Below are 25,419 nucleotides of genomic sequence, written 5' to 3' on the forward strand. Positions count from 1 at the left end.
TTTATGTATTTGTTATACAACTATGTGAGTTTAGAATTTAGAAATGTTCATGGTTTCGTCTTTTTAGGTCAAACCCAAAACCGACCCAAAGTCTTCACAACTGAATGAACATGGCCTATGTTCGTGTTCATTCATTTAGTTAATGGAACGAAATTCCTTGCTCGTGTTCGTCATATATTAAAAGAGCAGACATCATCGAATGGCCCGCCAAACAGTTCTTCAAACATTTGGTTCATTTACAGCCCTAGTTAGGTTACACTTTGTTCTCCAGTAGAAGCAGGCTGCAAAATTCATTGACATGAAAGTAATTATTTAAAGGGATCATTGAATTAGTGTTCTACTGTTCTTCAATTCAAGCTAAATCATTATCAAATTCATTTAAACCATAATTATTGTCGGGTTTATTCATCTTTAGATGTTAGTTATGTCAATAATTGATCACTGGTTCATGATTTCTGATTTTACCAAATAAACCATATTTACTAACTGCAAATATTATTATTTGCAGTTGAACCAAAAAGGATGTCCTGGTGCAAGAAGCTCACATGCAATCACTATTGTTGGAGACAAAGCTTACGCCTTTGTTTTAGATGGTTACAAGTAAAACTTATTTTGTTCCACATTCAAATACGAACGGTATACATTTTAGATGATTCGTATTTAAGTTATACGAAATATATCCTTTTTATACGAAGCGTTTATTAATTTTACTTAAAAGTTGTTCATATGAATCGTATGTTTTTTCATATTATTCGTATTATTTATACAAAAGCCATATGAACCGGATAACATTACATACGAAGCGTTCATTAATTTTACTTAAAAGTTGTTCATATGAATCGTATGCTTTTCATATTATTCGTATTGTTTATACAAAAGCCATATGAACCGTATAACATTACATACGAATCGTATGATATCTGAAAAAGTATTACAGCATACGCAACGTATGCTGAATGGTGTGCAAATATGCCTACTTAATAGGTGTAGATGGTGTACCTTTAGAATTTGCCTTTAAGAAATGGCCCCACCTCCCCTCCAGACTTGATTGGTTGGCTGGGATAATAATTATTAAAATTTTCTATCGACCCAAGTTCAAATCCCGACATGTACATTTCATTTTGAATTTAATGAAAAAGTGGGTTTTAACGGTTCACCCGCCGAGTCAACCGGTCCAGGCCGACCATCACCCACAAAACCCGGTCGGGTTTTTAAAAACAGGTTTCAAAACACTGGTTTTGAGTACGGTTGGAAAGTAGTTATACATCAACCCCTTGTACTATTGCCATTAGCCACTTTTCACCTTCTACTTTTCTGGTACCAATATATATCACAGATTTATGTCTTGATAAATATATGTATGGGCCCATTCAATTTGGTTTATTTGTTAACAGAACTGAACTACTTAGGCTAAGGGTAATGGGGTGAACGGGGGGCGCGGCTGTTGATGTGACTCGCGAACACCGCTACACCCCTCAAGTGAGCCGGGGCGCGGTTGACCCCTGTGGCTGAGACCGCGGGGCTTATATAGCCGTTGGAGAAGGGTTGACTGGTCAACCTATCCGTTGGCCAGTCAATATATATATATATATATATATATATATATATATATATATATATATATATATATATATATATATATTACCTATAAATACAAATTCACACTTTCTATAAAAACTCAAACCACACTTTCCCTCCACCAAAACTTCTAGTTCTCTCCATATTTATAAATGGCATCGTCGTCGTCGTCTTCCTATTCTACCGAAGAAGAAGAACTCATTTGTCAAGCGGTTCAAACGACGGTAAGCTTTTTGAGAAATCAAAAACGCCCCCGACCCCATTATTCCGGCAACCACGTATTCGTGATCAAAAGACCGCTAACGAAACTTTGATACGTCACTATTTTTAGTCCCAATCCCACATACGGTGAGGATAGTTTTAGAACCCGTTTTCAAATGAGTAGACGATTATTCATGCGTTTAGCAAATGACTTGCCGGAGCACTTTAAGTATTTTCAACAAAGGGATGACACTAGAGGTAAGCCCGGGTTCACGGCTACTCAAAAAATTACTGCCGCTCTTCGGCAACTAGCGTATGGTGTTGGATCAGACATGTTGGACGAGTATCTACAAATGGCTAAAAAGACCGGACGCGATGCGCTTAACCACTTTTATAGTGGTATATAGTTTTAATATAATTTTATTATTTACGTTTGTTTATATATTTTTTAAATATTTACATAACTTATATAATTTTAATAATTATATTTAGGGGTCACATCGCTATACAAGCGGAGATACTTACGTAGACCAACAATGTATGATATCCAACGCATATACGAGGTGCACAGTGAAAAGCATGGTTTCCCCGGGATGCTCGGTAGCCTTGATTGTATGCATGTTGGTTGGGCTATGTGTCCTACTGCTTGGCGAGGTCAATTCCATCAAGGTGATCACCCCGGCCCTACTATTGTACTTGAGGCGGTGGCGTCACAGGATCTTTGGTTTTGGCATGCGTTCTTCGGGGTTGCCGGGTCTAATAATGACCTCAATGTTATCGATCAGTCACCGATAATCGATGACCTTATCAACGGGGTTGAACCTCCTCAGGCTTTTTTTGTAAATGGAGAACATTTCAAGTACGGGTACTACCTCGTTGATGGTATTTACAACGAATGGGGGATACTTGTTCAAGCTTACGCGTGTCCAGTTTACGACAAACGAAAGTACTTCACGAAGAAACAAGAATCGGCAAGGAAAGATATTGAAAGGGCGTTTGGAGTCCTAAAGAAAAGATGTGCAATGTTGGCGAATCCAATAAGATTTTGGACAAGGGAGAAGATAACGGAAGTCGTCATCACGTGTATAATCCTACATAACATGATACTAGAAGACGAGGGTCAAACTATTTGTCAAAACTACCAAGGTGATATTCCAAGACAAGGATCGACGATCACCAATGTACAACGACTCGACAACATATTATCATCAAGAGCCGTGAGTTACACGACAACGTTCGGCATGAGTTGGTCGAGCATTTGTGGGATAGGAGACCTAGTATCAATGTAATGTTTTATATTATTATTAATGTAATGTTTTATTTAATGTATTATTTAAAATAATTAAATAAATAAATAAATAAGTAGATCAAACCCCTGATCACCTGACCACTACACCCTCCGAGGCTTGGTTGAAAGGCTTGATCCATGACCATGTCATTGCCTACGTGTCATATTTTGATTGGATCACTTGGGGCTCAACCAAACCTCATTACCCTTAACCTTATGAGATGACCGACTTAAATTGTACTGTATTAGATTCAATATCATTATTACTAGTTACTAGTTTTAAATCCCTTGAGACCACTTGTTACCCCAAAGAACCATACGCAATAAAATCTATTTGGGTATTGCAACAATATTTAAACTTTCTTCAAATAGATTTAAGACATCAAAAAACTTATAAATATAGCATCCATCACAAACTACCTGCATATACCAAATCTTTCTCAAGTGAGAAAAACACAAATAAACGCGTTTTATTTCCTACACTGACACTTCTTATTTCCTAAACCTTGAAAATCCCATTTCACAAGCATCAACACGAAGAGTTGGCTACCACCCATTCGACCAAAGTAGGAACAGCAAACCCTGTAGCAGATTTCTTTTTATCGTTCCACACGGGACCCGCCATATCGATATGCAACCACTGTACTTTCTCATCAACAAACTGTTGTAAGAAAAGAGCTGCAAGAATAGAACCGCCCTGCCTACCACCACTATTCGCCATATCCGCCACGCCTGATTTCATCTTCTCCCAGTAACTCTCCTCCATTGGCATCCTCCAAAGCTTTTCTCCAGCAGATTCCGAGGCTGCAACCACCTCCTTTGCCAGCTCATCGCTCGGTGTGAACACCCCTGTTTTAGAGCGTTCATCATCAATATTACACTTTTACCATCAACAAATAATAATAATAATAACAATAACAATAATAATTTCTTTATGGTACATACCTGCAATTGACGGCCCAAGAGCAATTATGCATGCCCCAGTCAGCGTCGCCAAATCAACTATCTGCAAAAAAATGTCAACGTGACAAGTTAATGTAAATATCAAAAACATATACGAATAATGAATAAAATTAATTAAAAAAACAAAGTAAAAAATTATACCTTGTCCACACCTTGGTTACAAGCATATACTAATGCATCCGCAAGTGTAAGCCTTCCTTCAGCATCAGTGTTGTTTACCTAAAACAAATATTAACATTGATTATATAAAGTTCTTCATTTATAAATATTTAATGGAACAACCTGCCACAATAAAATGAATATTAGCAAGGGAAGTACCTCAATCGTCTTTCCATTTGAGGCTGTCACTATATCCCCAGGCCTCATTCCTGTTCCACTTATCATGTTTTCACAAGCTGCCACGATAAAATGAACCTGCAATCGAGTACATGTATGCTATAGGTATAAAATATAAATCACTCTTCAGCTTCAATAAATTTTCAAACTTTCATATATTAGTGTAAACCCTCAATGTTGAGGAGAAGAGGAGTAGAGACACACCCAAACTCACTTGGGATGAGTGGATTGGGCAAGATTTGAGAAACTTGCATATATCTTAGAATCTTGTTAGGATTAAACGCACACACGAAACCGAACACACACACGAAAGCAATAAACGAACACGAGGATTTAACGTGGTTCGGTCTAAACTGACCTACGTCCACGGGTGGCAACTAGGTATTTCTTTATTGAGTGACCAATATTACAAGTACATAATGTTGTTTATATAGAGACTGAACTAGGGTTAGTAAATTATTATGCAAGAAATCTAAACCGGGCCGGGCTTGGGCCCGACCGCCCACACCCGTCTCCTCTTTTGACTTCATATAATAAACCGGGCCAACAAGGCCTACGAACCCAACAATCTCCCACTCGGAGGCCTTGAGTACTCTCGTCTGCACTCCTGATTGTACTTCTGTAATCTGAACATTAAACTTCTTCTAGTTGCCACCGCCTTCTCATCAATTAACCTGAAGGCCCGTTGAAGCTCCCCGGAGCTCCAACACGTCAGTCACAGCTGAAACTGCCCCTGACCCATTCTCTGTCCCTACCGGCTCCCACTGTAACGAACTACCGGATCCTGAGATAACCTGAGAACAAACACTCTCCATATTCAGCAAGTAATTCATTGGAGAGACTTTTACAGCTGGAATACTGGTTTTCTTAATCCACTGTCGACCTGGGACTGTAACTGAAACACGACCTGTGCTCCCACTGTCACGATGTCCCCCAACTGATTTAACCTTCCTAGCTCGTTCATCCTGAATCTTCACTTTGGCTCTGGGTTTGTTACTTGCAAAACGAACCTTCTTCTGCCCACGAGATTCTGTGAACCGGATTTTGTCTTTCACCAAAACTGGATCCACTCCTTTCGATGACATATCGACCATATACAACGAACCCATTTTCTTGCCACGAGCAACAACGAGATTCCCTTTGACTACTTTCCACTGCCCATTCCCGAACCTAACATCGTGCCCTTGGTCATCCAACTGCCCAACTGATATCAAACGTTTCTTCAAACTTGGAATAACCCTCACGTCTTTCAAAGTCCAAGAAGTACCGGCTGAAGTTATCAAATCAACGTCTCCCATACCCGTAACCTCTAAAATATCATCATTCGCTAGTCGAACCTTTCCAAAATCCCCAAATTTAAGATTCTTCATCGTTTCACTACAGTGAGTGGCATGAAACGATGCACCAGAATCCATCACCCAAGCATCAACGCTACTCTCAACACTACAAACCAAAGCCTCATCACTACTGACCCCGTCATCTGTGTCGTCTTCTGTAACGTTCACCTCTTTCTTACCATTCGGACACTGATTCCTGAAGTGTCCTTTCTCTTTACAACCCCAACATTCAATATCCTTACGAGTCTTAGACTGACTCCTCTTCCTGCTCCCACTGCCTCGCTGTTTTCCCCTACCTCTACCTTCTGTGACTAGCATATTGCCTGATGATTCACCTGAACTTCTGCGTCTTGAATCTTCTCCCAGAATCAGATCTCGAATCCCATCGAAAGTAATATTTGTAGACGAACTACAAACTGCAGTCACTGTTTGCGACCAACTGTCGGGCAAAGAGGATAATAACAAGAGGCCTTGAACTTCATCATCAAACTTAATGTCAACTGACACTAAGCGGGACAAGATCGAATTAAGATTATTGATATGAGTTGTAACTGACCCACCCTCTTTCATTCTTGTTGTCACTAGCTCTCGGATAAGATAGACTTTATTCACTGCCGAAGGCTTCTCATACATGTTGGATAGCGCCTCCATCATACCACGTGCTGTGGTTTCTTTCATGACGTTAAACGCCACATCTTCCGACAACAACAATGTAATACAAGCCCTAGCTTTCTTGTCTAACTTCTTCCAATCTGCTTCTGACAACTTTTCTGGTTTTTCATCCTCAAACACTACATCCAAGTCTTTCTGACAAAGTAGTGCCTCAATCTGCATCTTCCACCAACCGAACTTCTGTCCGTCAAACTTCTGTATCGAAACCTTTCCGTCTTCTGCCATAACAATGACTAAAACGAAAAACTGGATAAAAACAGAGACAGACACAGCAACACGAGCCTGAACTTAACGACTGTTCTACTGAACTCTGTTAAAAAATCAACCTATTTTAAACGTGCAGCGGAATAACGAACTAAAAATCAGAAAACTGAAACTTTAAACTGAAACGATAAAACCTGACAAACGCGGTTGGTACTGGTTCTAAGTTTCTTTAACGCTTCTTCTGACTTAACAACTGTTCTTCAAAAATAGGATCTTGATTCAATTGCTCTTGACTGCCTTTTGTTTCCACGAGACCAAAAAAGTTGACAGGTCCAATTTTCTTTTAATATCAAGGCCCACAAATTTTAGTCAAAGGCACATGGACTATTGGTTACCCTCTCGGGAAAAAAAACAATCATCCACTAATTATTCACTTTTTTCAACAACCAATCACTGTTGTTTCAAGCGGGCTGTACACCGTGGTGATGCCAAAGTTAATTGCTTTTACACAGAACCAAAACAAACCTGATCGACAGGTGATGACGGCGAACGGCAACAACAAAACTAGGATGGCGGTGTCCGGCGGATCTCTAACCTGATCTGATGCAGCGACGACTATCGAAACGGAACCTCAACGCAGATCTGCGGCGACGGCGGCGGAACCCTAGCGCAGTAGGGTGGCGGCGGCGGAAGGTTCGGCGGCGACTCGGCTGGTTCCCGTGTTCTTCGTGTGATCCGAACCTAAGCTTTGATACCACTTGTTAGGATTAAACGCACACACGAAACCGAACACACACACGAAAGCAATAAACGAACACGAGGATTTAACGTGGTTCGGTCTAAACTGACCTACGTCCACGGGTGGCAACTAGGTATTTCTTTATTGAGTGACAAATATTACAAGTACATAATGTTGTTTATATAGAGACTGAACTAGGGTTAGTAAATTATTATGCAAGAAATCTAAACCGGGCCGGGCTTGGGCCCGACCGCCCACACCCGTCTCCTCTTTTGACTTCATATAATAAACCGGGCCAACAAGGCCTACGAACCCAACAATGGTCGAGAATAGGAGTTCGTGGAGGTGTAGGATTAAGGTTAACAACAAATGACGTTTAGGGGAGGATGCAGTTTGGACCAAGCTTTCTCTTAGGGGCTTAATTTTCCCTTCAAATTTTGGCGGCCCTTGCATTTTACCTTAGGTCTCTGATGTCTTTATCTGTTAGACCGTTGCTATTATATTGTTTCACCATTTTCCCCATTTTTTGTTATTAGTAGGCAATAGCTCACTATAACTGTTTTTTAGTACTCACTTTTTTCCTGCTTTATAGATACCTCCACTAGCCCTATATGTTTCTATTATAGTTTTATGACCGGATATGGTTTTCGAGTCGCGGATATCATAGGAAGCAACTTCTCTATCCGATGCGATATAGGTATGGTTTGCCTACATTTCACCCTCTGAAGACCCAGCCAATTGTTTAGTTGTACATTAGTAAATAACTAGAAAATCATGTGAAAACAGAAAAGTTATTTAAAAAAAATTCTTACCTCTACACCAGGCGGTTTAATTTGACCAAGAGCTTTTGCAGCACCCAAAACTGCAGCTGAGCCTCCCATATCAAATTTCATAAGCTCTATTGAGCAACCTGGTCCTGTTTTAATATTGTAGCCACCACTGCAAGCAAAGAAGATAAATAATTAAATATTGCACGCCAAAAACAATTTCTCTTACTAATTAATTCAACGATAACACCGAGGGTATTGGCTTACTAAAAAAAATAGAATTACTACCTGTCAAAAGTGAGTCCCTTCCCTACCAAAGCCAACTTCTTTTTAACGGTCCCACTTGTCGGTTTATAACATAAATGAATAAATTTAGGAGGATTTGCAGAAGCAGCAGCCACACCAAGATAAGAACCCATTTTCAATTCTTTACATTGTTCGGTGTCCAATATTTTCACACTGAAAACATCACAATAAGTCGAAGCAATCTTTTCCGCCTCTTGTGCTAGTGCCGCTGAAGTTTATTATGTTCAACCACAAATAAATTGTTTGCAAAATGCTTATAACAAATTATTTGTGAGAAGAAAGGATGACTAACCGGGGGTGAGAACATTGGCCGGTGAATTTACAAGCTCTTTTCCCAAAACTACCCCTGTGAAAACCTGCTCGGTGTACTTAAGTTTCTTTTCTAGCTCGGGTCCGCCTCCAAGTCCAAGAAAGTCAATGGATATCAAACTAGGCTTCTTGGATTCTGATCTAAATCTGTTATCTTCATAAATTCCATGTAATACCCCTAACACCATCACATAACACAACAATCAAATTCCAAAAGCACTGAACTTCATAAGGGCAAAACAGTAAAAAACCAAAAATACCAGTCGCTATTGCTGATGCAGCAGTGAGCTTCAATACCGAACTTAAGTCATCAGAATTAGCAACAACAATGGCGACATTGTTCGCTTGATAAGCCTTTGCTGACGTGGCAACAGACTCGCCAAGAGCCCGGTAAGCTGACATGGATGACCCGGTAGCGCATTTCCCAAGCCCAAATAAACCAACCCGTTTGGGGCCATTACCTGAAAGCCTAAGAACAACGGATTGCCCGGGTTTTCCTGTGAAATCTTCTTCGGTGGATACTTGGAATAGTAATCCACCGTGTTTTGAATCGATCTTATTCAAGATGGGATTTTGAAACTTTGAGGTTTTGTCTTTGGTTAAGTCTTTTTCGGTGACAGCAAGTGCAAGCATATCCCCCTTCCATTCAGTTGTTATATTGATCTCTTTTGCAGCAAATGAGATCTTCATATTTAAAAAAAAAAAAACAAGATGATAAATATAAAAGCTTAGTTTTTGAATGTATCAATGAACTTATACTAACACAATGTAATCTGATTTAGCATGCATCTTATATTAAACTAGTGTTTTCCCGGCGCAAGTCGGTAAAACACAGGTGGTGGTAAAACACAAGCATTGATACGGTAAGTCGATGCGAATTCGGTTGGTTTCACTTACGTGCGTTATTGTATCGGAACTAAGACAAAAATAAAACAAAAAAAAATTATAAAAATTTGGGTAGACCAATGGCGTGGCGTCGTCGGTAAAACTCGATCATTTGTAATACCCGTCCGTTAACGATCCCGGGCGTTGAGGCAATTGAGTCTACGTGAATTCAGTCGGTTTTCGTCATGTTCGTTACGGTACCAGAGCTAAAAAACGAAAATCAGCATTTGGTCGTTTTTCGTTACGGTACCGGAACTAACAAAACAAAAATCAGCATTTGGTCGGTTTCCGTTACGGTACTGGAACAAAAACAAGACGCGGTGAGTCTACGCAAATTCAGTCAGTTTCCGTCGCGTTCGGGACGGTACGTGACTAAAACAAAATTCACATTCGGTAGGTTTTCATTACGTTCATTACAGCCGAAACTAAACAAAGCAAAAACAAAAAAATACTACCAATATGGTGCCGCAAAGTGGCCCAATCGGGGCTTTGCGGCACCAAACTTGTTAATTATATTATATAATAATGTATTAATAATACATTATTATTATACATATAAAGGATTTGCATAACTAGAAATCCAAAAATAAGGTGATCTAGTTTCAGGGCAGGCCTAAGAGGTGTGTGAGCCGCACCCTCAGCGGGGCACCTTATTTCGGGGGCACGAAATTTTATATATGTATACATTTTTCTTAAAAAAAATGTAATATAATCAATTCTGATCATTTACAAATTATCGGGCTGAAAATGTTTTTTGATTTGTAGTCCATTTGGTAAATTTTAGGTTATTGGGCCCAAACCATTAAATCAAAATCAACAAGTAAGGAGTAAACAAAATGATGAGAGTTAAAGTAGTTAAGAAGCTTCATTTACTCCTCACCTGAAGATAACTTTAGATTTACTCCTCAAGAGAATTTTAGCGTAAATTATTTTTTATATATTATTGATCAAGCTACTGAGACAAGATTTGATCAATAAAAAATTATGAGAAATTATTTGGTTTTTTGTTTTCATATAATTTTAGGGGAATATGAAGATCTTAAGTTGTCTTGTAATTTTCTTGAAAATGGACAAGATCAGATATTGATGGTGAGGAACTTTATATGGAGTTGAGCTCATTACACTTATTGTATACCATGGAATTTATAAGCCCTATTGAAGTTTTGAAGCATTTGAACGAGACCCAAGAAAATTTTCTAAATGCAAGGATTGCGTATCGAATATTGTTAACTATTCGAGTCACCGTGGCATTTGCAGAAAAAAGTTTTCCGAATTTGAAGTTATTAATTACTTACGATCCACAATGTGACAAGAAAGACTTAATGGATTGGCGATGATAGCTATTGCGAGCGAAATCTTAGATAATATAACTGCGAAGAGTCAAATAATTTAACGTCAAGAATGCTAGGATGCGAAGAGGCGATCAAACAATTTACCGTCAAGAATACCTTCACGAATCAACGGTTAGCATTAGGGGTGTGCATGGGTCGGTTTGGGGCGGTTTTTTGCCAAACCCATAACCGTAACCTATATAGCGGTAATAGATAACTATAACCATAACCGATCCGTCATGGCGGTTGCGGTTAATCGGTTTAACAGTTATAGATAATCGGTTATGGGTCGGTTAACCGTGACCAAAATAAACAATCCTTCCATATGATTGCGAACACTGAATAGTCTAACTATATTATGGAGTTCAAATACATGTTCTTTTTTTACTGCAATTTATGGAATATACATATCTAATTGACATATTAAATATTTGAAATGACAATTTGGATGGAAATTCAGAACGACATTTATGAAACATTGGAATGTATACCAATATTATCAATATTATTGGCCTAAATCCTAGTTGGTGTGGAGAATTTTTAATATGTAACGGCAATAAATGTAAAAATATCCTATTCATGCACTAATTCTAATTTCCAAACCCTTATTTCTCTATTACTAGTTAGATAAACGGGGCGGTTCGGTTATGGCGGGGTTGGAATTAACATTAACCAAAACCGACCCACATATGGCGGTTTTCACAAATTCATTAAACCGACCCACTGGTTATATCGGTTATCGGTTAAAATCGGTTCGGTTATGTGGTTCGGTTTGCGGTTATGACGGTTAATTTTGCTCACCCCTAGTTAGCATATACTATCGTAATATGTTTTATTACTATATTTGTATTCTTTTATTGTTATAACTGAAGAAACACTAAGTGACCCGGTGCAGATTATAGATAATCTGGGGGTTAAGTAATGTTTCCCACGAGAATGAGGTCCAACAGAGACGGTTGTTCTTCAGGGGACCTGCAAAACAAACACCGTAAGCTCGTCACTGAGAAGGGGGGGGTTCCTCCTTGTGACCACCCTCCGGCGTGAGAATCAGACTAGATTGCTCTGAATATAAGTGTATATTAAGAGATTGCTAGATAACAGGATAGCAGATGATCTTACCATTCCAAGATGTTGGAGTATTTATAGCCGAAGGTAGGTTTCCTAGAAGGTACAGCCGGCTGAATAGTATTCCTGTTCTACCAACAGTGGACTGTGCACAGGCCATACTGGTTGGTGGATAGGTTACGGCCAACAGTAACAAAGTCGGCTGCACTATTCCACCAACTGTAGATTATGCACGTCCCACCTACTGTGGATTATACGCCGGCCATGCTGGTTGGTGAATAGGTTACGGCCAACAGTAATACTATTCCACCAACTGTAGGCTGCGCACGCCCCGAAGTAAGGGTTGGTGAGTAGGCAGCGGCTAATAGTGACAAACAGTACTAGAGGGTGCTCCTCCTCGTACTGTTGTCGGTGAGCTGTCACCCTGTGATAGGCTCATGGGCTGTTCTGGTCAGATTGTCTGTCCTATCCATACCTTGGTAGGTATAGTACAGAAGATCTTTCAGAATCATACGGACTGGCTCATTTTGGCGGGATTGTTCCCGCCTTGCTCATTCCTTCATGTGACTACTGAAGTATCTATTGTCTTGTGCGTGTAGCCCTGCTGTCTGCGGGTAGCCTTCCCTGATGGCTTGTATCCGCAACTGCGGGAACAGGCGGGGTTCTTCACCATTGGGAGGCTTTCCCTGCGTGTACAGCTTGCGTACTGCGCGTAAGGTTCTCTGAGCATGGTGGGTCCTGCGGGAGCAGATGGCCTTTGCGCAGACGTCCCTGTTCAAGGTGAGTCTTGCGGGACCAACTGGGCTCTGCTGGGACCTACCTCTTCAAGTCCCCCGAGTCCAATGTTCTTCTCATGAATGTTTAATAAAGTGAGGTGAACTTTTGGACTTTACGCAAGGGGTTTTGAAAAGGGTTTTTAGTTTTAAGGTTCTCCGTGGGGATTCTTCCCGCGGGTTTCCTAATGTCACTTTCAAAAATTCCCGATTTTTTTGCTTGGTCTTTGGGTATGATGCGGGTAGGTATGTAACCTTCTCGCAAGTCAGGAGCGTTGAGTCTTACTTGTATATAGTCTCCATGGGGTTCTGGTGGTTTTCAACATAGTGATCAATTATGCTAAGACCACCAATTCCATCACGGAGTTTCAAACAATATAATTCTCGACGTTCCCGTTATGCGGGGATGTTATTCCTCTATCCGCAAGCATTGCCCAGAAGATCCTTCTTGGTTTCAATTCTCTGCGGGGCGCTAGGTATGTGAAGGGTTTTGCCTTAACACTGTACCTGCGCTCGTCTTACGGTTACTTCCAAGGTACTGGGGTCCATTCCCTGCGGGTGCTAGGTATGTGAAGGGTTTTGCCTTAACACTCTACCCGCATCCGTCTTACGGTTACTTGGTTACCAAGGTATTCTTGGCTTCAATTCCCTGCGGGTGCTAGGTATGTGAAGGGTTTTGCCTTAACACTGTACCCGCATCCGTCTTACGGTTACTTGTTTGCCAAGGTAAGGGGTGTTTTCCCGCTTACTTTTGAATCTTTTTTGAATTTTGAATTTTGAATTTCGAAATTCGAAGAGTTGGTGGAAAGATAGGAACAGTCCAAACATCTGAAACGTCGTGCGACGGTTTCTTCTGACTGTGTCAGGACGTGCAGGAAGTTATGGTGACGTGACAGTACATGGTCATTCCAGACGCTTTTTCAGGCGCGTGGGCGCGATTTTTCGGGCGCGTGGCCGCGAAATTAATGGTACGCGTCCTGTCAACAGCTGTTGCCAGCCTGTTTTTTGCCACGTGTCATAGTTTCATTGCACCTTCGATTTCTCTCTCCTCCGCATTAAATTCATCGCATTAATTGCGATTAGTATATAAAGGGGGAGAGGGTCCTTTGTAATTCACATCTTCACTTCTTCTCTTCATCTCTAAGGCGATTTCTGGTGAATACTCTCTTATTTAATTGAGCATTCCTCCGAAATCGTTTCTTCTTCCTCTGCAATATGTCTTCTCATGATGCTGAAGCTGTAGCCGACGATAGGAGTACTGCTGGCGAGTGCCAGTGTGCTCTACCTATCGATCTGTACCAGTATGTTGTCAGGAAATTCATGCTTGAGTCTCTTGAGCCTGAGTTTCCTGAACCTCATCAGACTGTGTACGATGCCCCCAGTGGCAAGATCGGGGTATATGCTGCATTCTTTGTTTATGGGAACCTTAGGTTCCCATTGACAAAGTTTGTGTACCGTGTCCTGGAGAGGCACGGTGTACACCTGACCGAGGTGCATCCGATGGCGATTGCCAAGGTTCGGCACTTCGAGTGGGTGTGCCGAATTCTGGGCATTGAGCCCTATGTGGACCGCCTGATGACCTTCTATACTTGGAGGTGCATCCAGGGGTGGTACACCCTGACAACCCGGATCAAGGGTTTGAAGATTTGCGCGACCGAGCGCAGTCTCCGATCGTGGAAGCGGGAGTTCTTCTACATTTCTGCCCGCGCCATCCCCATTGCCATGAAGTTTAAGAAGGGGCAAGCGCTTCCGAGCCTTCACGCTTCCAGCTACCAGGAGGCGGAATGGTTCGCGAAGATATCTCTTGTCCAATCTCTGGTTTACCGGTTTCCGGAGTCCGGGATGGTAATGCTGGGGATGAGCCGGGTATGGAAGGAGGCGTCTCGGTTTCCCATCCTTCTCGAATACGGTTTGAATTCTATTCCTTATGGTATGTCTTGTCTTTTTTGCTGATTTGAGTTTGTCTTCTAACTGTTTCTTTTCTTCCAGAGGGGAACAATTTGGAGTCGCTCCTGTACCCGCGGGAAGCTGACGGTCCCGTGCGGGTGGGTACTCGTGCTCTAGACGAGAACGAGTTGCCCATCCTGGAACAAACAGCGGATCGGTTTGTGGAGGTCTATCCGCTGGGCCACGAGATCCTGAGCCACCGGCGGCCAGGTAAGGCGTTATTCTATCCTCCCCCTCTCAATGCTGTACCCGCTGCTGGAATTCCTGACATCCTGTCTTCTTCTGAGGAATCCGCAGATGGTCCTCCGTTGGTGCGGAAGAAGAGGGCTGCCGGCGGGAAAGGAAAGGAGAAGGTGGCCTCGACAGCCGATCCAGTGGTTCTATCTGACAGTGAGTCAGATAATGAAGAGGTGGCGGGGAACCCCGGTGGTGAGAAGACCACTGTTCCGGAGGCTACGACTGCTACCTCCGGAGTACCAATGGCGACGACGGTGGCCGGCGTCAAGAGACCGGCTCCACCGGATTCGTCCCCGCCCGTCCGTACGTTCAAGCTCAAGAAAACCCGTAAGTACAAACATCCTTATCTTTGTAGATTTCACTTCATAAATTTATTGACACTTATCTTCTTGTGCAGGCGTGGATGTTGACGCATTCCAGGGTGGAGCGCAGAGGAGTACCTCTCCGCCGATGACGGTAGGCTCGGTCAGCCTACCTGAGGCGACGACCCAGGCGCCTGCGCCTGCTTCCGCTGGATCAGTTGCTCACTCCTTTGAGCCGACTGTTCCAGCCGAGATGACGTCACCGCCGGTGGTAAGTGCGATTTTTACAGCATCTTTCACCGAGCCGGCGGTTACGATTGCTACAGATTCTACGGCGGCGACCCCGACGGCGACCACGGCGGCCGCTACTATGCCTCCGCCACCGGCAACGACGGCCGGCCCATCAGGTACGCGCAGGGCTTCTCGCCAATCTTTGCCACCTTCCCATCTGCCCGACCTTTTGGATGGATTTCCCTTAGGTTCAGGCGATGGGTTCGGTGGCTATCGGCCTGTGATCGACCCTACAGGTGCGTAGGGTTCTTTTGGCTTTTATATTTTTTTCTTCATCTTTTCCTAACTGCTTTGTTTCTTTTGCAGTGTCGGATTCCAATGAAGTGTATGTTCCGCGATGGAACATCAGCCGAGGAACAACCCTTCGTACCCCTGTGGAGTGCGTGGAATGGGCTCGCCACGCTGCTCCCCATGGTGCGTTGGGGGAAGCCATGGCTAGCTACCAGGAGGGTAGGCTAACCAATGAGCTTCGGGTTCTCCAGGCCCGGATGCAGCCGCTCGTCGAGCTGCTTTGTCGTGAAAACGACAAGTTGAAAGCAGCTCGCGCCAAGGAAGTATCTCAAGCGCGGGCTCTTCGGGAGGAGAACCAACAGTTAGCCGCAGCTGCTGCGGAGAAGGAGAAGGCCTTCAAGGCCCTCGAGGTTGAGGTTCAAGCGCGACTCGAGGCCCGCTCCAAGGCTGCCCAAGCTGTTAACGAACAGCTTCGGCTAGCTAAGGAGACTGCGAGGAACGCGACCGAGAGGGCCACCAAGGCTGAAGCCGTTGCTGAGCCTTTGCGCATGGAGAACGAGGAGCTCAAGGCCAAATTAGAGGCTCTCCAACGCGCTCGTGATGCCTTGGCGATGGAAGATGCCAAGAAGCTCCAGGAGATCTTGGACCAGAGGGGCGTGCTTGACCATACCGAGCGGAAGCTTAAGGGCGTCGAAGAGGCTGCCGCAAAGGAAGTGCTACTTGCCAACCTTAACAAAAGCGAAGCCGAACGCGCCTGCACCCAAGCTCAAGCCGCCCTTAAAGAAGCTCTGGTTGCCAAGGAATGGCTTCTTAGAGAAGCGTTGTCTCAGGTATGTTTATCTTTACGTCTTCACGCTTTCCTTTGTTCATAGAAAAGGTGTTTTGACACTTGTATCTTTTTATTGTAGGTTGTGCATCGGGTCTTCTCAGAGACTACCTACGATGATGCCATGAGCGCAGCCCTCAACGCTTCTCATGAGGATGGGGAAAAGGCCGGCTTCCTGCTTGGTCTAGGGTTCGTTGAGAGAGGCTTCCCGCCTTCCAACTTCCCTTTGTTCGATGTGGACACCGAAGCTGCGTATGACCAAGCGGTGAACCAATATGCCGCCTTTCCGCATCCGGTGGTGGAGAAGGTGAAGGAAGTCGCTGCTGCTGATGATGGACTTGCTATCCTCAAGGCTTTCCTTGAGCCGCCACGCTCTACTGATGGGGCGGGTCCAAGTGGAAGTGGTCCTGAAGCTTGATTCTGAAGATCCCTTCCCGCTGCTAGGATAGACTTTGTATAGATTTACTTTGTAGGCGGGTAGTTACCCGGCCATTCTTGTAACGAACAATTGTGAAATATAAATCTTTGTGCGGCTAAGACCGCTTCTTTCATTGGATTCCTTGTTTTATATGACTTGTATTCTTTAGTTTAAATTAGCAATTTTCCAAGTGTTTTAGAATAAGTTAACCTTTGAACGTGGTAGATGATAGGTTGAAGTTTTGCTTCCTTGTTCGTGATTGTGCGGGTAAGACCGTCACTTGCACTTACAAGGATGGCTAAACTTTTACTTACATCTGACCTGCGTGTAGGTTTTCCTCATCCTTTTTTAGTATAAGTTAACCTTTGGACGTGGTAGATAAGTTGAAGTTTTGCTTCCTTGTTCGTGATTGTGCGGGTAAGACCGTCACTTGCACTTACAAGGATGGCTAAACTTTACTTACATCTGACCTGCGTGTAGGTTTTCCTTACCCTTTTTTAGTATAAGTTAACCTTTGAACGTGGTAGATAAGTTGAAGTTTTGCTTCCTTGTTCGTGATTGTGCGGGTAAGACCGTCACTTGCACTTACAAGGATGGCTAAACTTTACTTACATCTGACCTGCGTGTAGGTTTTCCTTACCCTTTTTTAGTATAAGTTAACCTTTGAACGTGGTAGATAAGTTGAAGTTTTGCTTCCTTGTTCGTGATTGTGCGGGTAAGACCGTCACTTGCACTTACAAGGATGGCTAAACTTTACTTACATCTGACCTGCGTGTAGGTTTTCCTTATTTTTAGCGTTGTTTATGCGGGTTTTGCCGCCTTCCACGCGTAACGACTTACTTCTTCCCCCATTTATGCGGTGAATACCGGCACTAATGTGGGAAGTTCATAAGTATAAAGGTAAAGTTATCAACACATTGTGAAAGGAGAATCATTTCCATTAGAAGTGGCTCTAGGCCTTTTCTTTACAAGTTTGGAATTGATCTACATATAACTTTTGCGTAATTGAGCTCCATTCCATGTTCTTGGGATGGGAGTACCATCGAGCCTTTCGAGCCGGTATGCGCCCTTTCCCAGGACTTCTTTGATAATGTATGGCCCTTCCCAGACCGGGGCCAGCTTTCCTGGGCGCTCTTGGTTTGAAGCCTCGTTGTTACGCAGTATGTAGTCTCCTATACTGAAGTTGCAGAGTTTTACCCGCGTGTTGTAGTACTTTTGCATTTGTCGTTTGTAATTCTCTTCACGCACTGCGGCTAAGTCTCTGCGTTCCTCGGTTAGCATAAGGTCTAACCGTCTTTCCGCATCATTGTCTTCTGGCTGGATCAAGACCCTTGGTGAGGGTAAACCAATTTCGACCGGGACCATGGCTTCAGTGCCATAAGTGAGGCTGAACGGGGTTTCCCCCGTACTGGCCTTTTTCAGCGTTCTGTTTGCCCATAGGACGTGCGGAAGCTCGTCCACCCAGCCGGATCTGTGTTCCAAGAGTCTTTTCTTTATGCCATCGACGATGCTCTTGTTTGCTCTTTCCACCTCACCATTACCCTGCGGGTGTGCCACTGAGGTAAAGGTGTGGGTGATTTGAAGTTCCTTTAGCCACTGTTGTAGCTTCTTGTCAGCAAAGTTGGTGCCGTTATCGCTCACCAAATTCTGTGGAAGTCCAAAACGACAAATAATAAATTCCCAAATAAATTTTTTGATATGTTTCGCGGTTGTTTGGGCTAAAGGTTTTGCTTCTATCCACTTGGTGAAGTAGTCGATGGCTACCACTAGGAACTGAACATTTCCTGCTGCTGTAGGAAATGGGCCTGTCACATCGATGGCCCACTTCTGAAATGGCCATGAAGAAGTGACTGGAACAAGTTCATTCCTCGGGCGGTGCGTGTTGGGTGCGTAAAGCTGGCAAGACCTGCATTTTCTGATGTATGCCAGTGCATCCGTATGCATCCCCGGCCAAAAGTATCCCGCGTTGTTTAGCTTGGCTACAACAGCGCGGGGACCTGCGTGTACTCCACAGATGCCTTCGTGTACTTCCCTTAGGAGGTAGTCAGCGTCTTGGTTGTCCACGCATCTTAAGAGTGGGCCAAGAAAGTTACGTCTGTAAAGGATGTCATTGACGTGTTGATAATTCAGTGCTTTACAGCGTAGTTTTCTTGCCTGTGTTTTTGACTCTGGTAGTGTTCCTGCTGCAAGGTAATTTATTATTGGTGTCATCCACGTTTCTGTACCGGTTTGGATGACACAAATTTCCTTGTGCGGGACTGATGGTGCTTCGAGGAGTTCAATGCGGATGTCCTTTCCCAAGTGGGTGAAGGCTAGTGATGCAAGCTTGCTTAACGCATCCGCAGATTTGTTTTCGCTGCGCTTGACATGTATGACTTTACAATCGTTAAAATCACGCATAAGGGTTTTTGCCTGGGCGAGGTACAGGGCCATTGTGTCGTTCACAGCCGTGTACGTCCCATTTATTTGGTTGGCCACCAGCATGGAATCCACGTGGGCTTCCAAATTTTTCACTCCCATCTTACGCGCAATTCTCAATCCGGCCAAGAATGCTTCATATTCGGCTTCGTTATTCGTACTTGGAAAATCCAACCGAATAGCGTAAGTATATTCTTGGCCTGCTGGGTTGGTTAATTTTAACCCTGCGCCTGAACCCTCGTTATTGGCTGCTCCATCAGTGTAGAGTCGCCAGACATCATTGATGTCCTGTGCTGGGGAGGGTTGAGCCTCCTCCTGGCACTCTTTCTCCCGCGAAGCGGGGACTTCTGCAATAAAATCGGCCAGGACCTGGCCTTTTATGGCTGGTCTTGGCTTGTACTTAATTGCATATTCTCCCAATTCAATTGCCCATTTGGCTAGACGTCCCGATAATTCGGGTTTGCCTAGAACGTTTGAGAGTTTGAAGTTGGTGAGAATGGTGATTGGATGGCCCTGGAAATATCGTCTTAACCTGCGTGAAGAGTGTATAAGTGCTAAGACTAATTTTTCGAGGGTAGAGTACCGGGTTTCTACGTCTGTTAGTACACGGCTAACATAATAGATTGGCATCTGGATGCCTTTTCGTTCTATTAGCAGGACCGCCCCGGTTGCTCTATCTGTTGCGGAAAGGTATAGGATTAACTCCTCTCCCGCTTGTGGTGCTGTAAGTGTTGGGAGTTCGATCAGGCGTGACCGAATCTCCTGAAAAGCTGCTTCCGCTTCTGGTGTCCAGCGGAAGTGCGTTTTCTTTAAGCAGTTTCTCAATGTTGACACGAAAGGAAACGACTTATCCGCATGGTTTGCCAAAAAGCGATTAAGTGCGACTAGTCGTCCATTCAGTGTCTGAGCCTGTTTGATGGTGGTAGGTGATTCCATTTTAACAATGGCTTCGACCTTTTCAGGGTTCGCTCTGAAGCCATCTTTAGTAACAATGACTCCCAAGAACTTCCCTTCTTCCATCCCAAATGAACACTTGCTCGGGTTGAGCTTCATGTTTATCTTTCTGAGCGTGTTGAAAGTTTCTTCAATGTCTTTCAACATCGCTTCTGGCTCGGGGCTTTTGATGACCAAATCATCCATATAGACTTCCAAGTTTCTCCCGATTTGGGCATGAAACTCTTTGTCCATCAGTCGTTGGTACGTGGACCCTGCATTCTTAAGTCCGAATGGCATCATTTTATAACAAAATGTACCATCGGGCGTCCGAAATGCGGTTTTGTCCTGGTCATCTACGGCCATGTGGATTTGATGGTACCCCTTATACGCATCCAAGAAGCATTTAAGACGAAATGGTGCCAACGAATCCACCTTGAGATCAATTTCTGGTAACGGATAACAATCTTTGGGGCATGCTTTGTTCAAATCTTTGAAATCTATGCACATGCGCCATTGTTTGTCATTCTTCGGTACCATTACGGGATTTGCAACCCATGTTTGATATCTACTAACGCGTATGATGCCTGCGTCAAGGAGTTCCTTGACTTGGGTTCTACACGCGTTAGTTTGTTCAGGCCCCATTACTCTGCGCTTTTGTACGACCGGCGTAACAGCCGGATCGCACTTGAGCTTATGCTCCGCCTTACTTCGGGGTACACCAGTCATGTCAGCTGGTGCCCACGCAAAGATGTCAGCGTTTTTCTGCAGTAAGCGTTTGAGTAAGGTGCGGGTGGGATCAACGATTGTTGGTCCAATGGTAACGGCCTGGTCGGGGTATTTGCCATTGAAGGCCCATTTTTCCGGTTCGGTGATGGTTGGTTTAGCCATTTTTGGTTTGGGTTTAGATGAGACAGATGCGATGCATACCTGGGGAATGCCAGTGATCATCGCTACATCCTCAGCTGTTGGCCATCCCATCATGCCGTGGACTGAAGATACCACGGCGTTGAATCTTGCCATCCCGTCTCTTCCGAATAGGATGTCGTACGTGTGGTGTGGCTTTCTCATTACGACAAAATCCACGTCCTCTGTGCGTGAATGATTCCCATCGGTAAGAGTAACGGGGAAAGATAGGATACCCAGGGGGGTTTCTGTGCTGCCGTCAAACCCTTCCATTGAAGCGTAGACCGTTTCCAAGCGTTCTTTGTCTTCATCATCCAGCTTGTCAAAGAACTGCCTGTACATCACTGTCGACGAAGCGCCGTTGTCAACAAGAGTGCGGGAAGTGATGTAATGCCCCAGCTGGCTTTTGATGACGATGGGGCCTTCTTTGCTGGGGCCTCCTGGCACTCGCGGGAAGCGCACCTCAGCTTCCTTCCACGCGCATGGTTCTGTCACTCGTCTTTTTCTTCCTTCGACCTTGCCATGAACCATGTTGATGCTGATGTCGACGGGCTTTTGTCCGTTACCTCTGTACCGGTTGTCATTCCTTCCTCCCTTCCTGATTGATGCCACGAGATGTGCAAGTCTTCCATCCTTGACAAATGCTTCAACAATGTCTTTCAAGGATGTGCACTCTTCAGTACCATGACCCTTTGTCCCGTGGAAATCACAGGACTTGCATTGATCCGCATTAGGTTTCTGCCGGATCAATGGGGCTTTTGGCCATGGCAATTTTTCCGTGGCAAATATCTCCGTGACGCTCTTGGTGAGTGGCGTCCACCGGTGTTTTCGGTTTGAAGGGTGTGTGTTGTCCCTTCCGCCAACAAGAGGGCGAGAGCTGGATGAGGTGTCAAAGTTTACCCTTGACTGCCAAATACCTAGCCGCCTCTTTTTGTTCTGCCGGGCGGTCCTAACGTTGTTCTCCCTTGTCCTCTGCGTGTAGAGGTGTGTACTCTGGGGAAGATCTCTTCCCAGCTGCTTCTCCGTCTCGGCAAAGCGCTTGGCTGCCGTCATGATGGCATCCCATGTGGATGGCATGCCGTCCTTACCCGTCAATGTGCGGATAAGCTCTGGGTACTCGGCGCCCTGGATGAAAGCGGCGCGAACAAGATCTTCACTTACGTTGCCCAGACTCAGCTTCTTGGAGTTGAAGCGGGTGATGAAGTCTAGTAAAGATTCATCCTCCTCTCTAACGCAGTTGAGGATCGTCCACTGCTCTTCAGTATACTTCCTCTGCTGGCTGAAGTGCTGGCTGAACTTGTTCTGAAAGTCCGCCCAGTCATATATGTGGTGGACCGGTAAACGATCGAACCATGCCCTGGCTGCTCCGACCAGAGTCATCTGGAACATGTAACACCACGTGGGTTCCGTCCAGTTACTGACGGTAGCCCCTGCAATGAACCTGTTCAAATGGTCGTCTGGGTCGGATAGACCATCATAAGTGCCAATGTTGGACATTTGTTTGGCACTTCTCGGGGCAATTGCTTCCGCAATGTCCCTTGCAAATTTTGACTTTCCTGCATTCGTAGCAGTTGGTCTAAAGGTTTTGGAGAAGTCACGCGGGTTTCTCTCCGCATTTGTTGGTTTAAAGGCTTCCCCAAAATTCCTTTTTGGCTGGGAGTCCGTTTCCTTACGCTTCCCTTTCGCCTTATGGCGAGGGTTTGCGTCGGTATCGGACTCCTCCCTCTCGTCGTCCGAGTACTCGCCCTCGCTGTTCATAATGAGGTGTTGGCGAGTACTGCCTAATTCGTCAGCCTGTTGAACTGAACGCAAGCGTTCGTCCAATTCAGCTTGGAACTCTTTCTGACGTGCTTCGGCCCACGCCTTCACTTGATCTAGTGTTTGGCGAGGGACCCTCTTTCGTTTTTCCAGCTGGGTATCGGTGAACCCCAGTGGAATATTTACTGCACTTGCCCCGGCTTGGGTAGTCGGGGTAGTGTTCGTAAGGATTGTATAACCGCCGGTGTTCCCCCCAGTTGCTGGGGTTGTTACCGGGGTTTCTTGGTCGGTTACTGGCCTTTGGACCGGATTAACGTTAACCATTTCTTCAGAAAATTTGAAAAAACTAAATTAGTTCTAGCTTTTATGCACGGATGGCGCCAATGAAGAAACACTAAGTGACCCGGTGCAGATTATAGATAATCTGGGGGTTAAGTAATGTTTCCCACGAGAATGAGGTCCAACAGAGACGGTTGTTCTTCAGGGGACCTGCAAAACAAACACCGTAAGCTCGTCACTGAGAAGGGGGGGGGTTCCTCCTTGTGACCACCCTCCGGCGTGAGAATCAGACTAGATTGCTCTGAATATAAGTGTATATTAAGAGATTGCTAGATAACAGGATAGCAGATGATCTTACCATTCCAAGATGTTGGAGTATTTATAGCCGAAGGTAGGTTTCCTAGAAGGTACAGCCGGCTGAATAGTATTCCTGTTCTACCAACAGTTGACTGTGCACAGGCCATACTGGTTGGTGGATAGGTTACGGCCAACAGTAACAAAGTCGGCTGCACTATTCCACCAACTGTAGATTATGCACGTCCCACCTACTGTGGATTATACGCCGGCCATGCTGGTTGGTGAATAGGTTACGGCCAACAGTAATACTATTCCACCAACTGTAGGCTGCGCACGCCCCGAAGTAAGGGTTGGTGAGTAGGCAGCGGCTAATAGTGACAAACAGTACTAGAGGGTGCTCCTCCTCGTACTGTTGTCGGTGAGCTGTCACCCTGTGATAGGCTCATGGGCTGTTCTGGTCAGATTGTCTGTCCTATCCATACCTTGGTAGGTATAGTACAGAAGATCTTTCAGAATCATACGGACTGGCTCATTTTGGCGGGATTGTTCCCGCCTTGCTCATTCCTTCATGTGACTACTGAAGTATATATTATCTTGTGCGTGTAGCCCTGCTGTCTGCGGGTAGCCTTCCCTGATGGCTTGTATCCGCAACTGCGGGAACAGGCGGGGTTCTTCACCATTGGGAGGCTTTCCCTGCGTGTACAGCTTGCGTACTGCGCGTAAGGTTCTCTGAGCATGGTGGGTCCTGCGGGAGCAGATGGCCTTTGCACAGACGTCCCTGTTCAAGGTGAGTCTTGCGGGACCAACTGGGCTCTGCTGGGACCTACTTCTTCAATAACTCAATTCCGGGAGACCCCCTGTCTAGGTTTAATTAATAAAACAAATATCTGAATTCGGAATTGAGAAGGAGATGAGATTTATTTATGTGTTAAAGGATTTGAATTCAAAGTAACAACAGAAAGATGAGAGAGAGACCTTGGGTGGATCGATTTGAAGAGGAAGAGTGAGACCGAGGGTGGCCTTAGCAACATCAGGCGCCATGCGTTCAATCGAGTGAAGAATATGATCGATGGATGAGGTGGTTTTGAATAGGTGGGAAGAAACAGGGGCTTGTGATGGTGTCACTCAGTGTCAGTTTCAGTTCAGGGGTGCCCTCTGTTGTGTTGTGTGTTACAATATTTGTAGATGTCGATGTAACTTCTATTTTATTTATTACTGTTCAGCTGCCCACGCGATGCTGCGGTGTATGCGCAAACGCAACCGATGTTAGTACGTTTGTAACCTCGCAACGGTATGTGCGTAACCCGAAGGTGATATGCATTTAACGTGGCTTCGGACGTGTAACCAGTGCCAATAAGCACGCGACACAATGCCTATACGCGAGCAACCCGGTATGTATAAACAATGTCATCCACGTAACTGATGCTTGAACGCGTGTAACTGGTGGCGACAAACAAGAAGCAAAGATGAAATGCACAATAATTTCAAAACCCAATCCGCTTTGACGGACATGTTCCGACCCGAAAATGTTTTAACCCGAAGCCCGTTTTGACATGAACCCTTTCGATCTAAACTCATCCCGACATGAACTAAGTTAACCCTTTTTGCATTAACCTGTTCCAGCCCTAACCCTTTCCAACACCATTAGCCGAACCAGCCCGAACCGTTGTCGGTAATAACCCACGTAACATGTTAGTTTTTTTAAAAATTAACAAACTATAACAATACTATACTCAAATTAAAGAGAATAAAATGCTTGTTTTTATGATGAATTTTTTTAGAAAAAATATTAACGTGTCAAAAAGTTACGACTGTTAAAAAG

At 44.4% G+C, this 25,419-nt stretch overlaps 2 protein-coding genes across 2 annotated transcripts; one reads left to right on the plus strand and one right to left on the minus strand.

The window, feature by feature from the left end:
• Window positions 1-1,973: 1,973 nt before the first annotated feature.
• On the plus strand, window positions 1,974-3,068 carry LOC143570016 (uncharacterized). Its single transcript, XM_077055782.1, has 2 exons — window positions 1,974-2,178; window positions 2,695-3,068. The coding sequence occupies exons 1-2, from the start codon at window positions 1,974-1,976 to the stop codon at window positions 3,066-3,068; spliced, it is 579 nt and encodes a 192-aa protein (XP_076911897.1).
• Window positions 3,069-3,468: 400 nt separating this feature from the next.
• On the minus strand, window positions 3,469-24,639 carry LOC143570018 (leucine aminopeptidase 1-like). The gene is made up of 9 exons (XM_077055784.1): window positions 24,573-24,639; window positions 8,961-9,384; window positions 8,684-8,878; window positions 8,374-8,599; window positions 8,131-8,257; window positions 4,349-4,444; window positions 4,172-4,249; window positions 4,013-4,073; window positions 3,469-3,916 (listed from the first exon to the last, which is right to left on the minus strand). Exons 1-9 carry the CDS (start codon window positions 24,636-24,638, stop codon window positions 3,597-3,599), a joined length of 1,593 nt encoding a protein of 530 aa, XP_076911899.1. The 5' UTR covers window position 24,639; the 3' UTR covers window positions 3,469-3,596.
• Between the last annotated feature and the right edge of the window lie 780 nt (window positions 24,640-25,419).

The sequence above is a fragment of the Bidens hawaiensis genome, unplaced genomic scaffold (assembly GCF_021521415.1).
Source record: "Bidens hawaiensis isolate Kalapana, Puna unplaced genomic scaffold, B.hawaiensis_p1.1 tig00024816_1, whole genome shotgun sequence".
In the NCBI taxonomy this organism is placed as follows: domain Eukaryota; kingdom Viridiplantae; phylum Streptophyta; class Magnoliopsida; order Asterales; family Asteraceae; genus Bidens; species Bidens hawaiensis.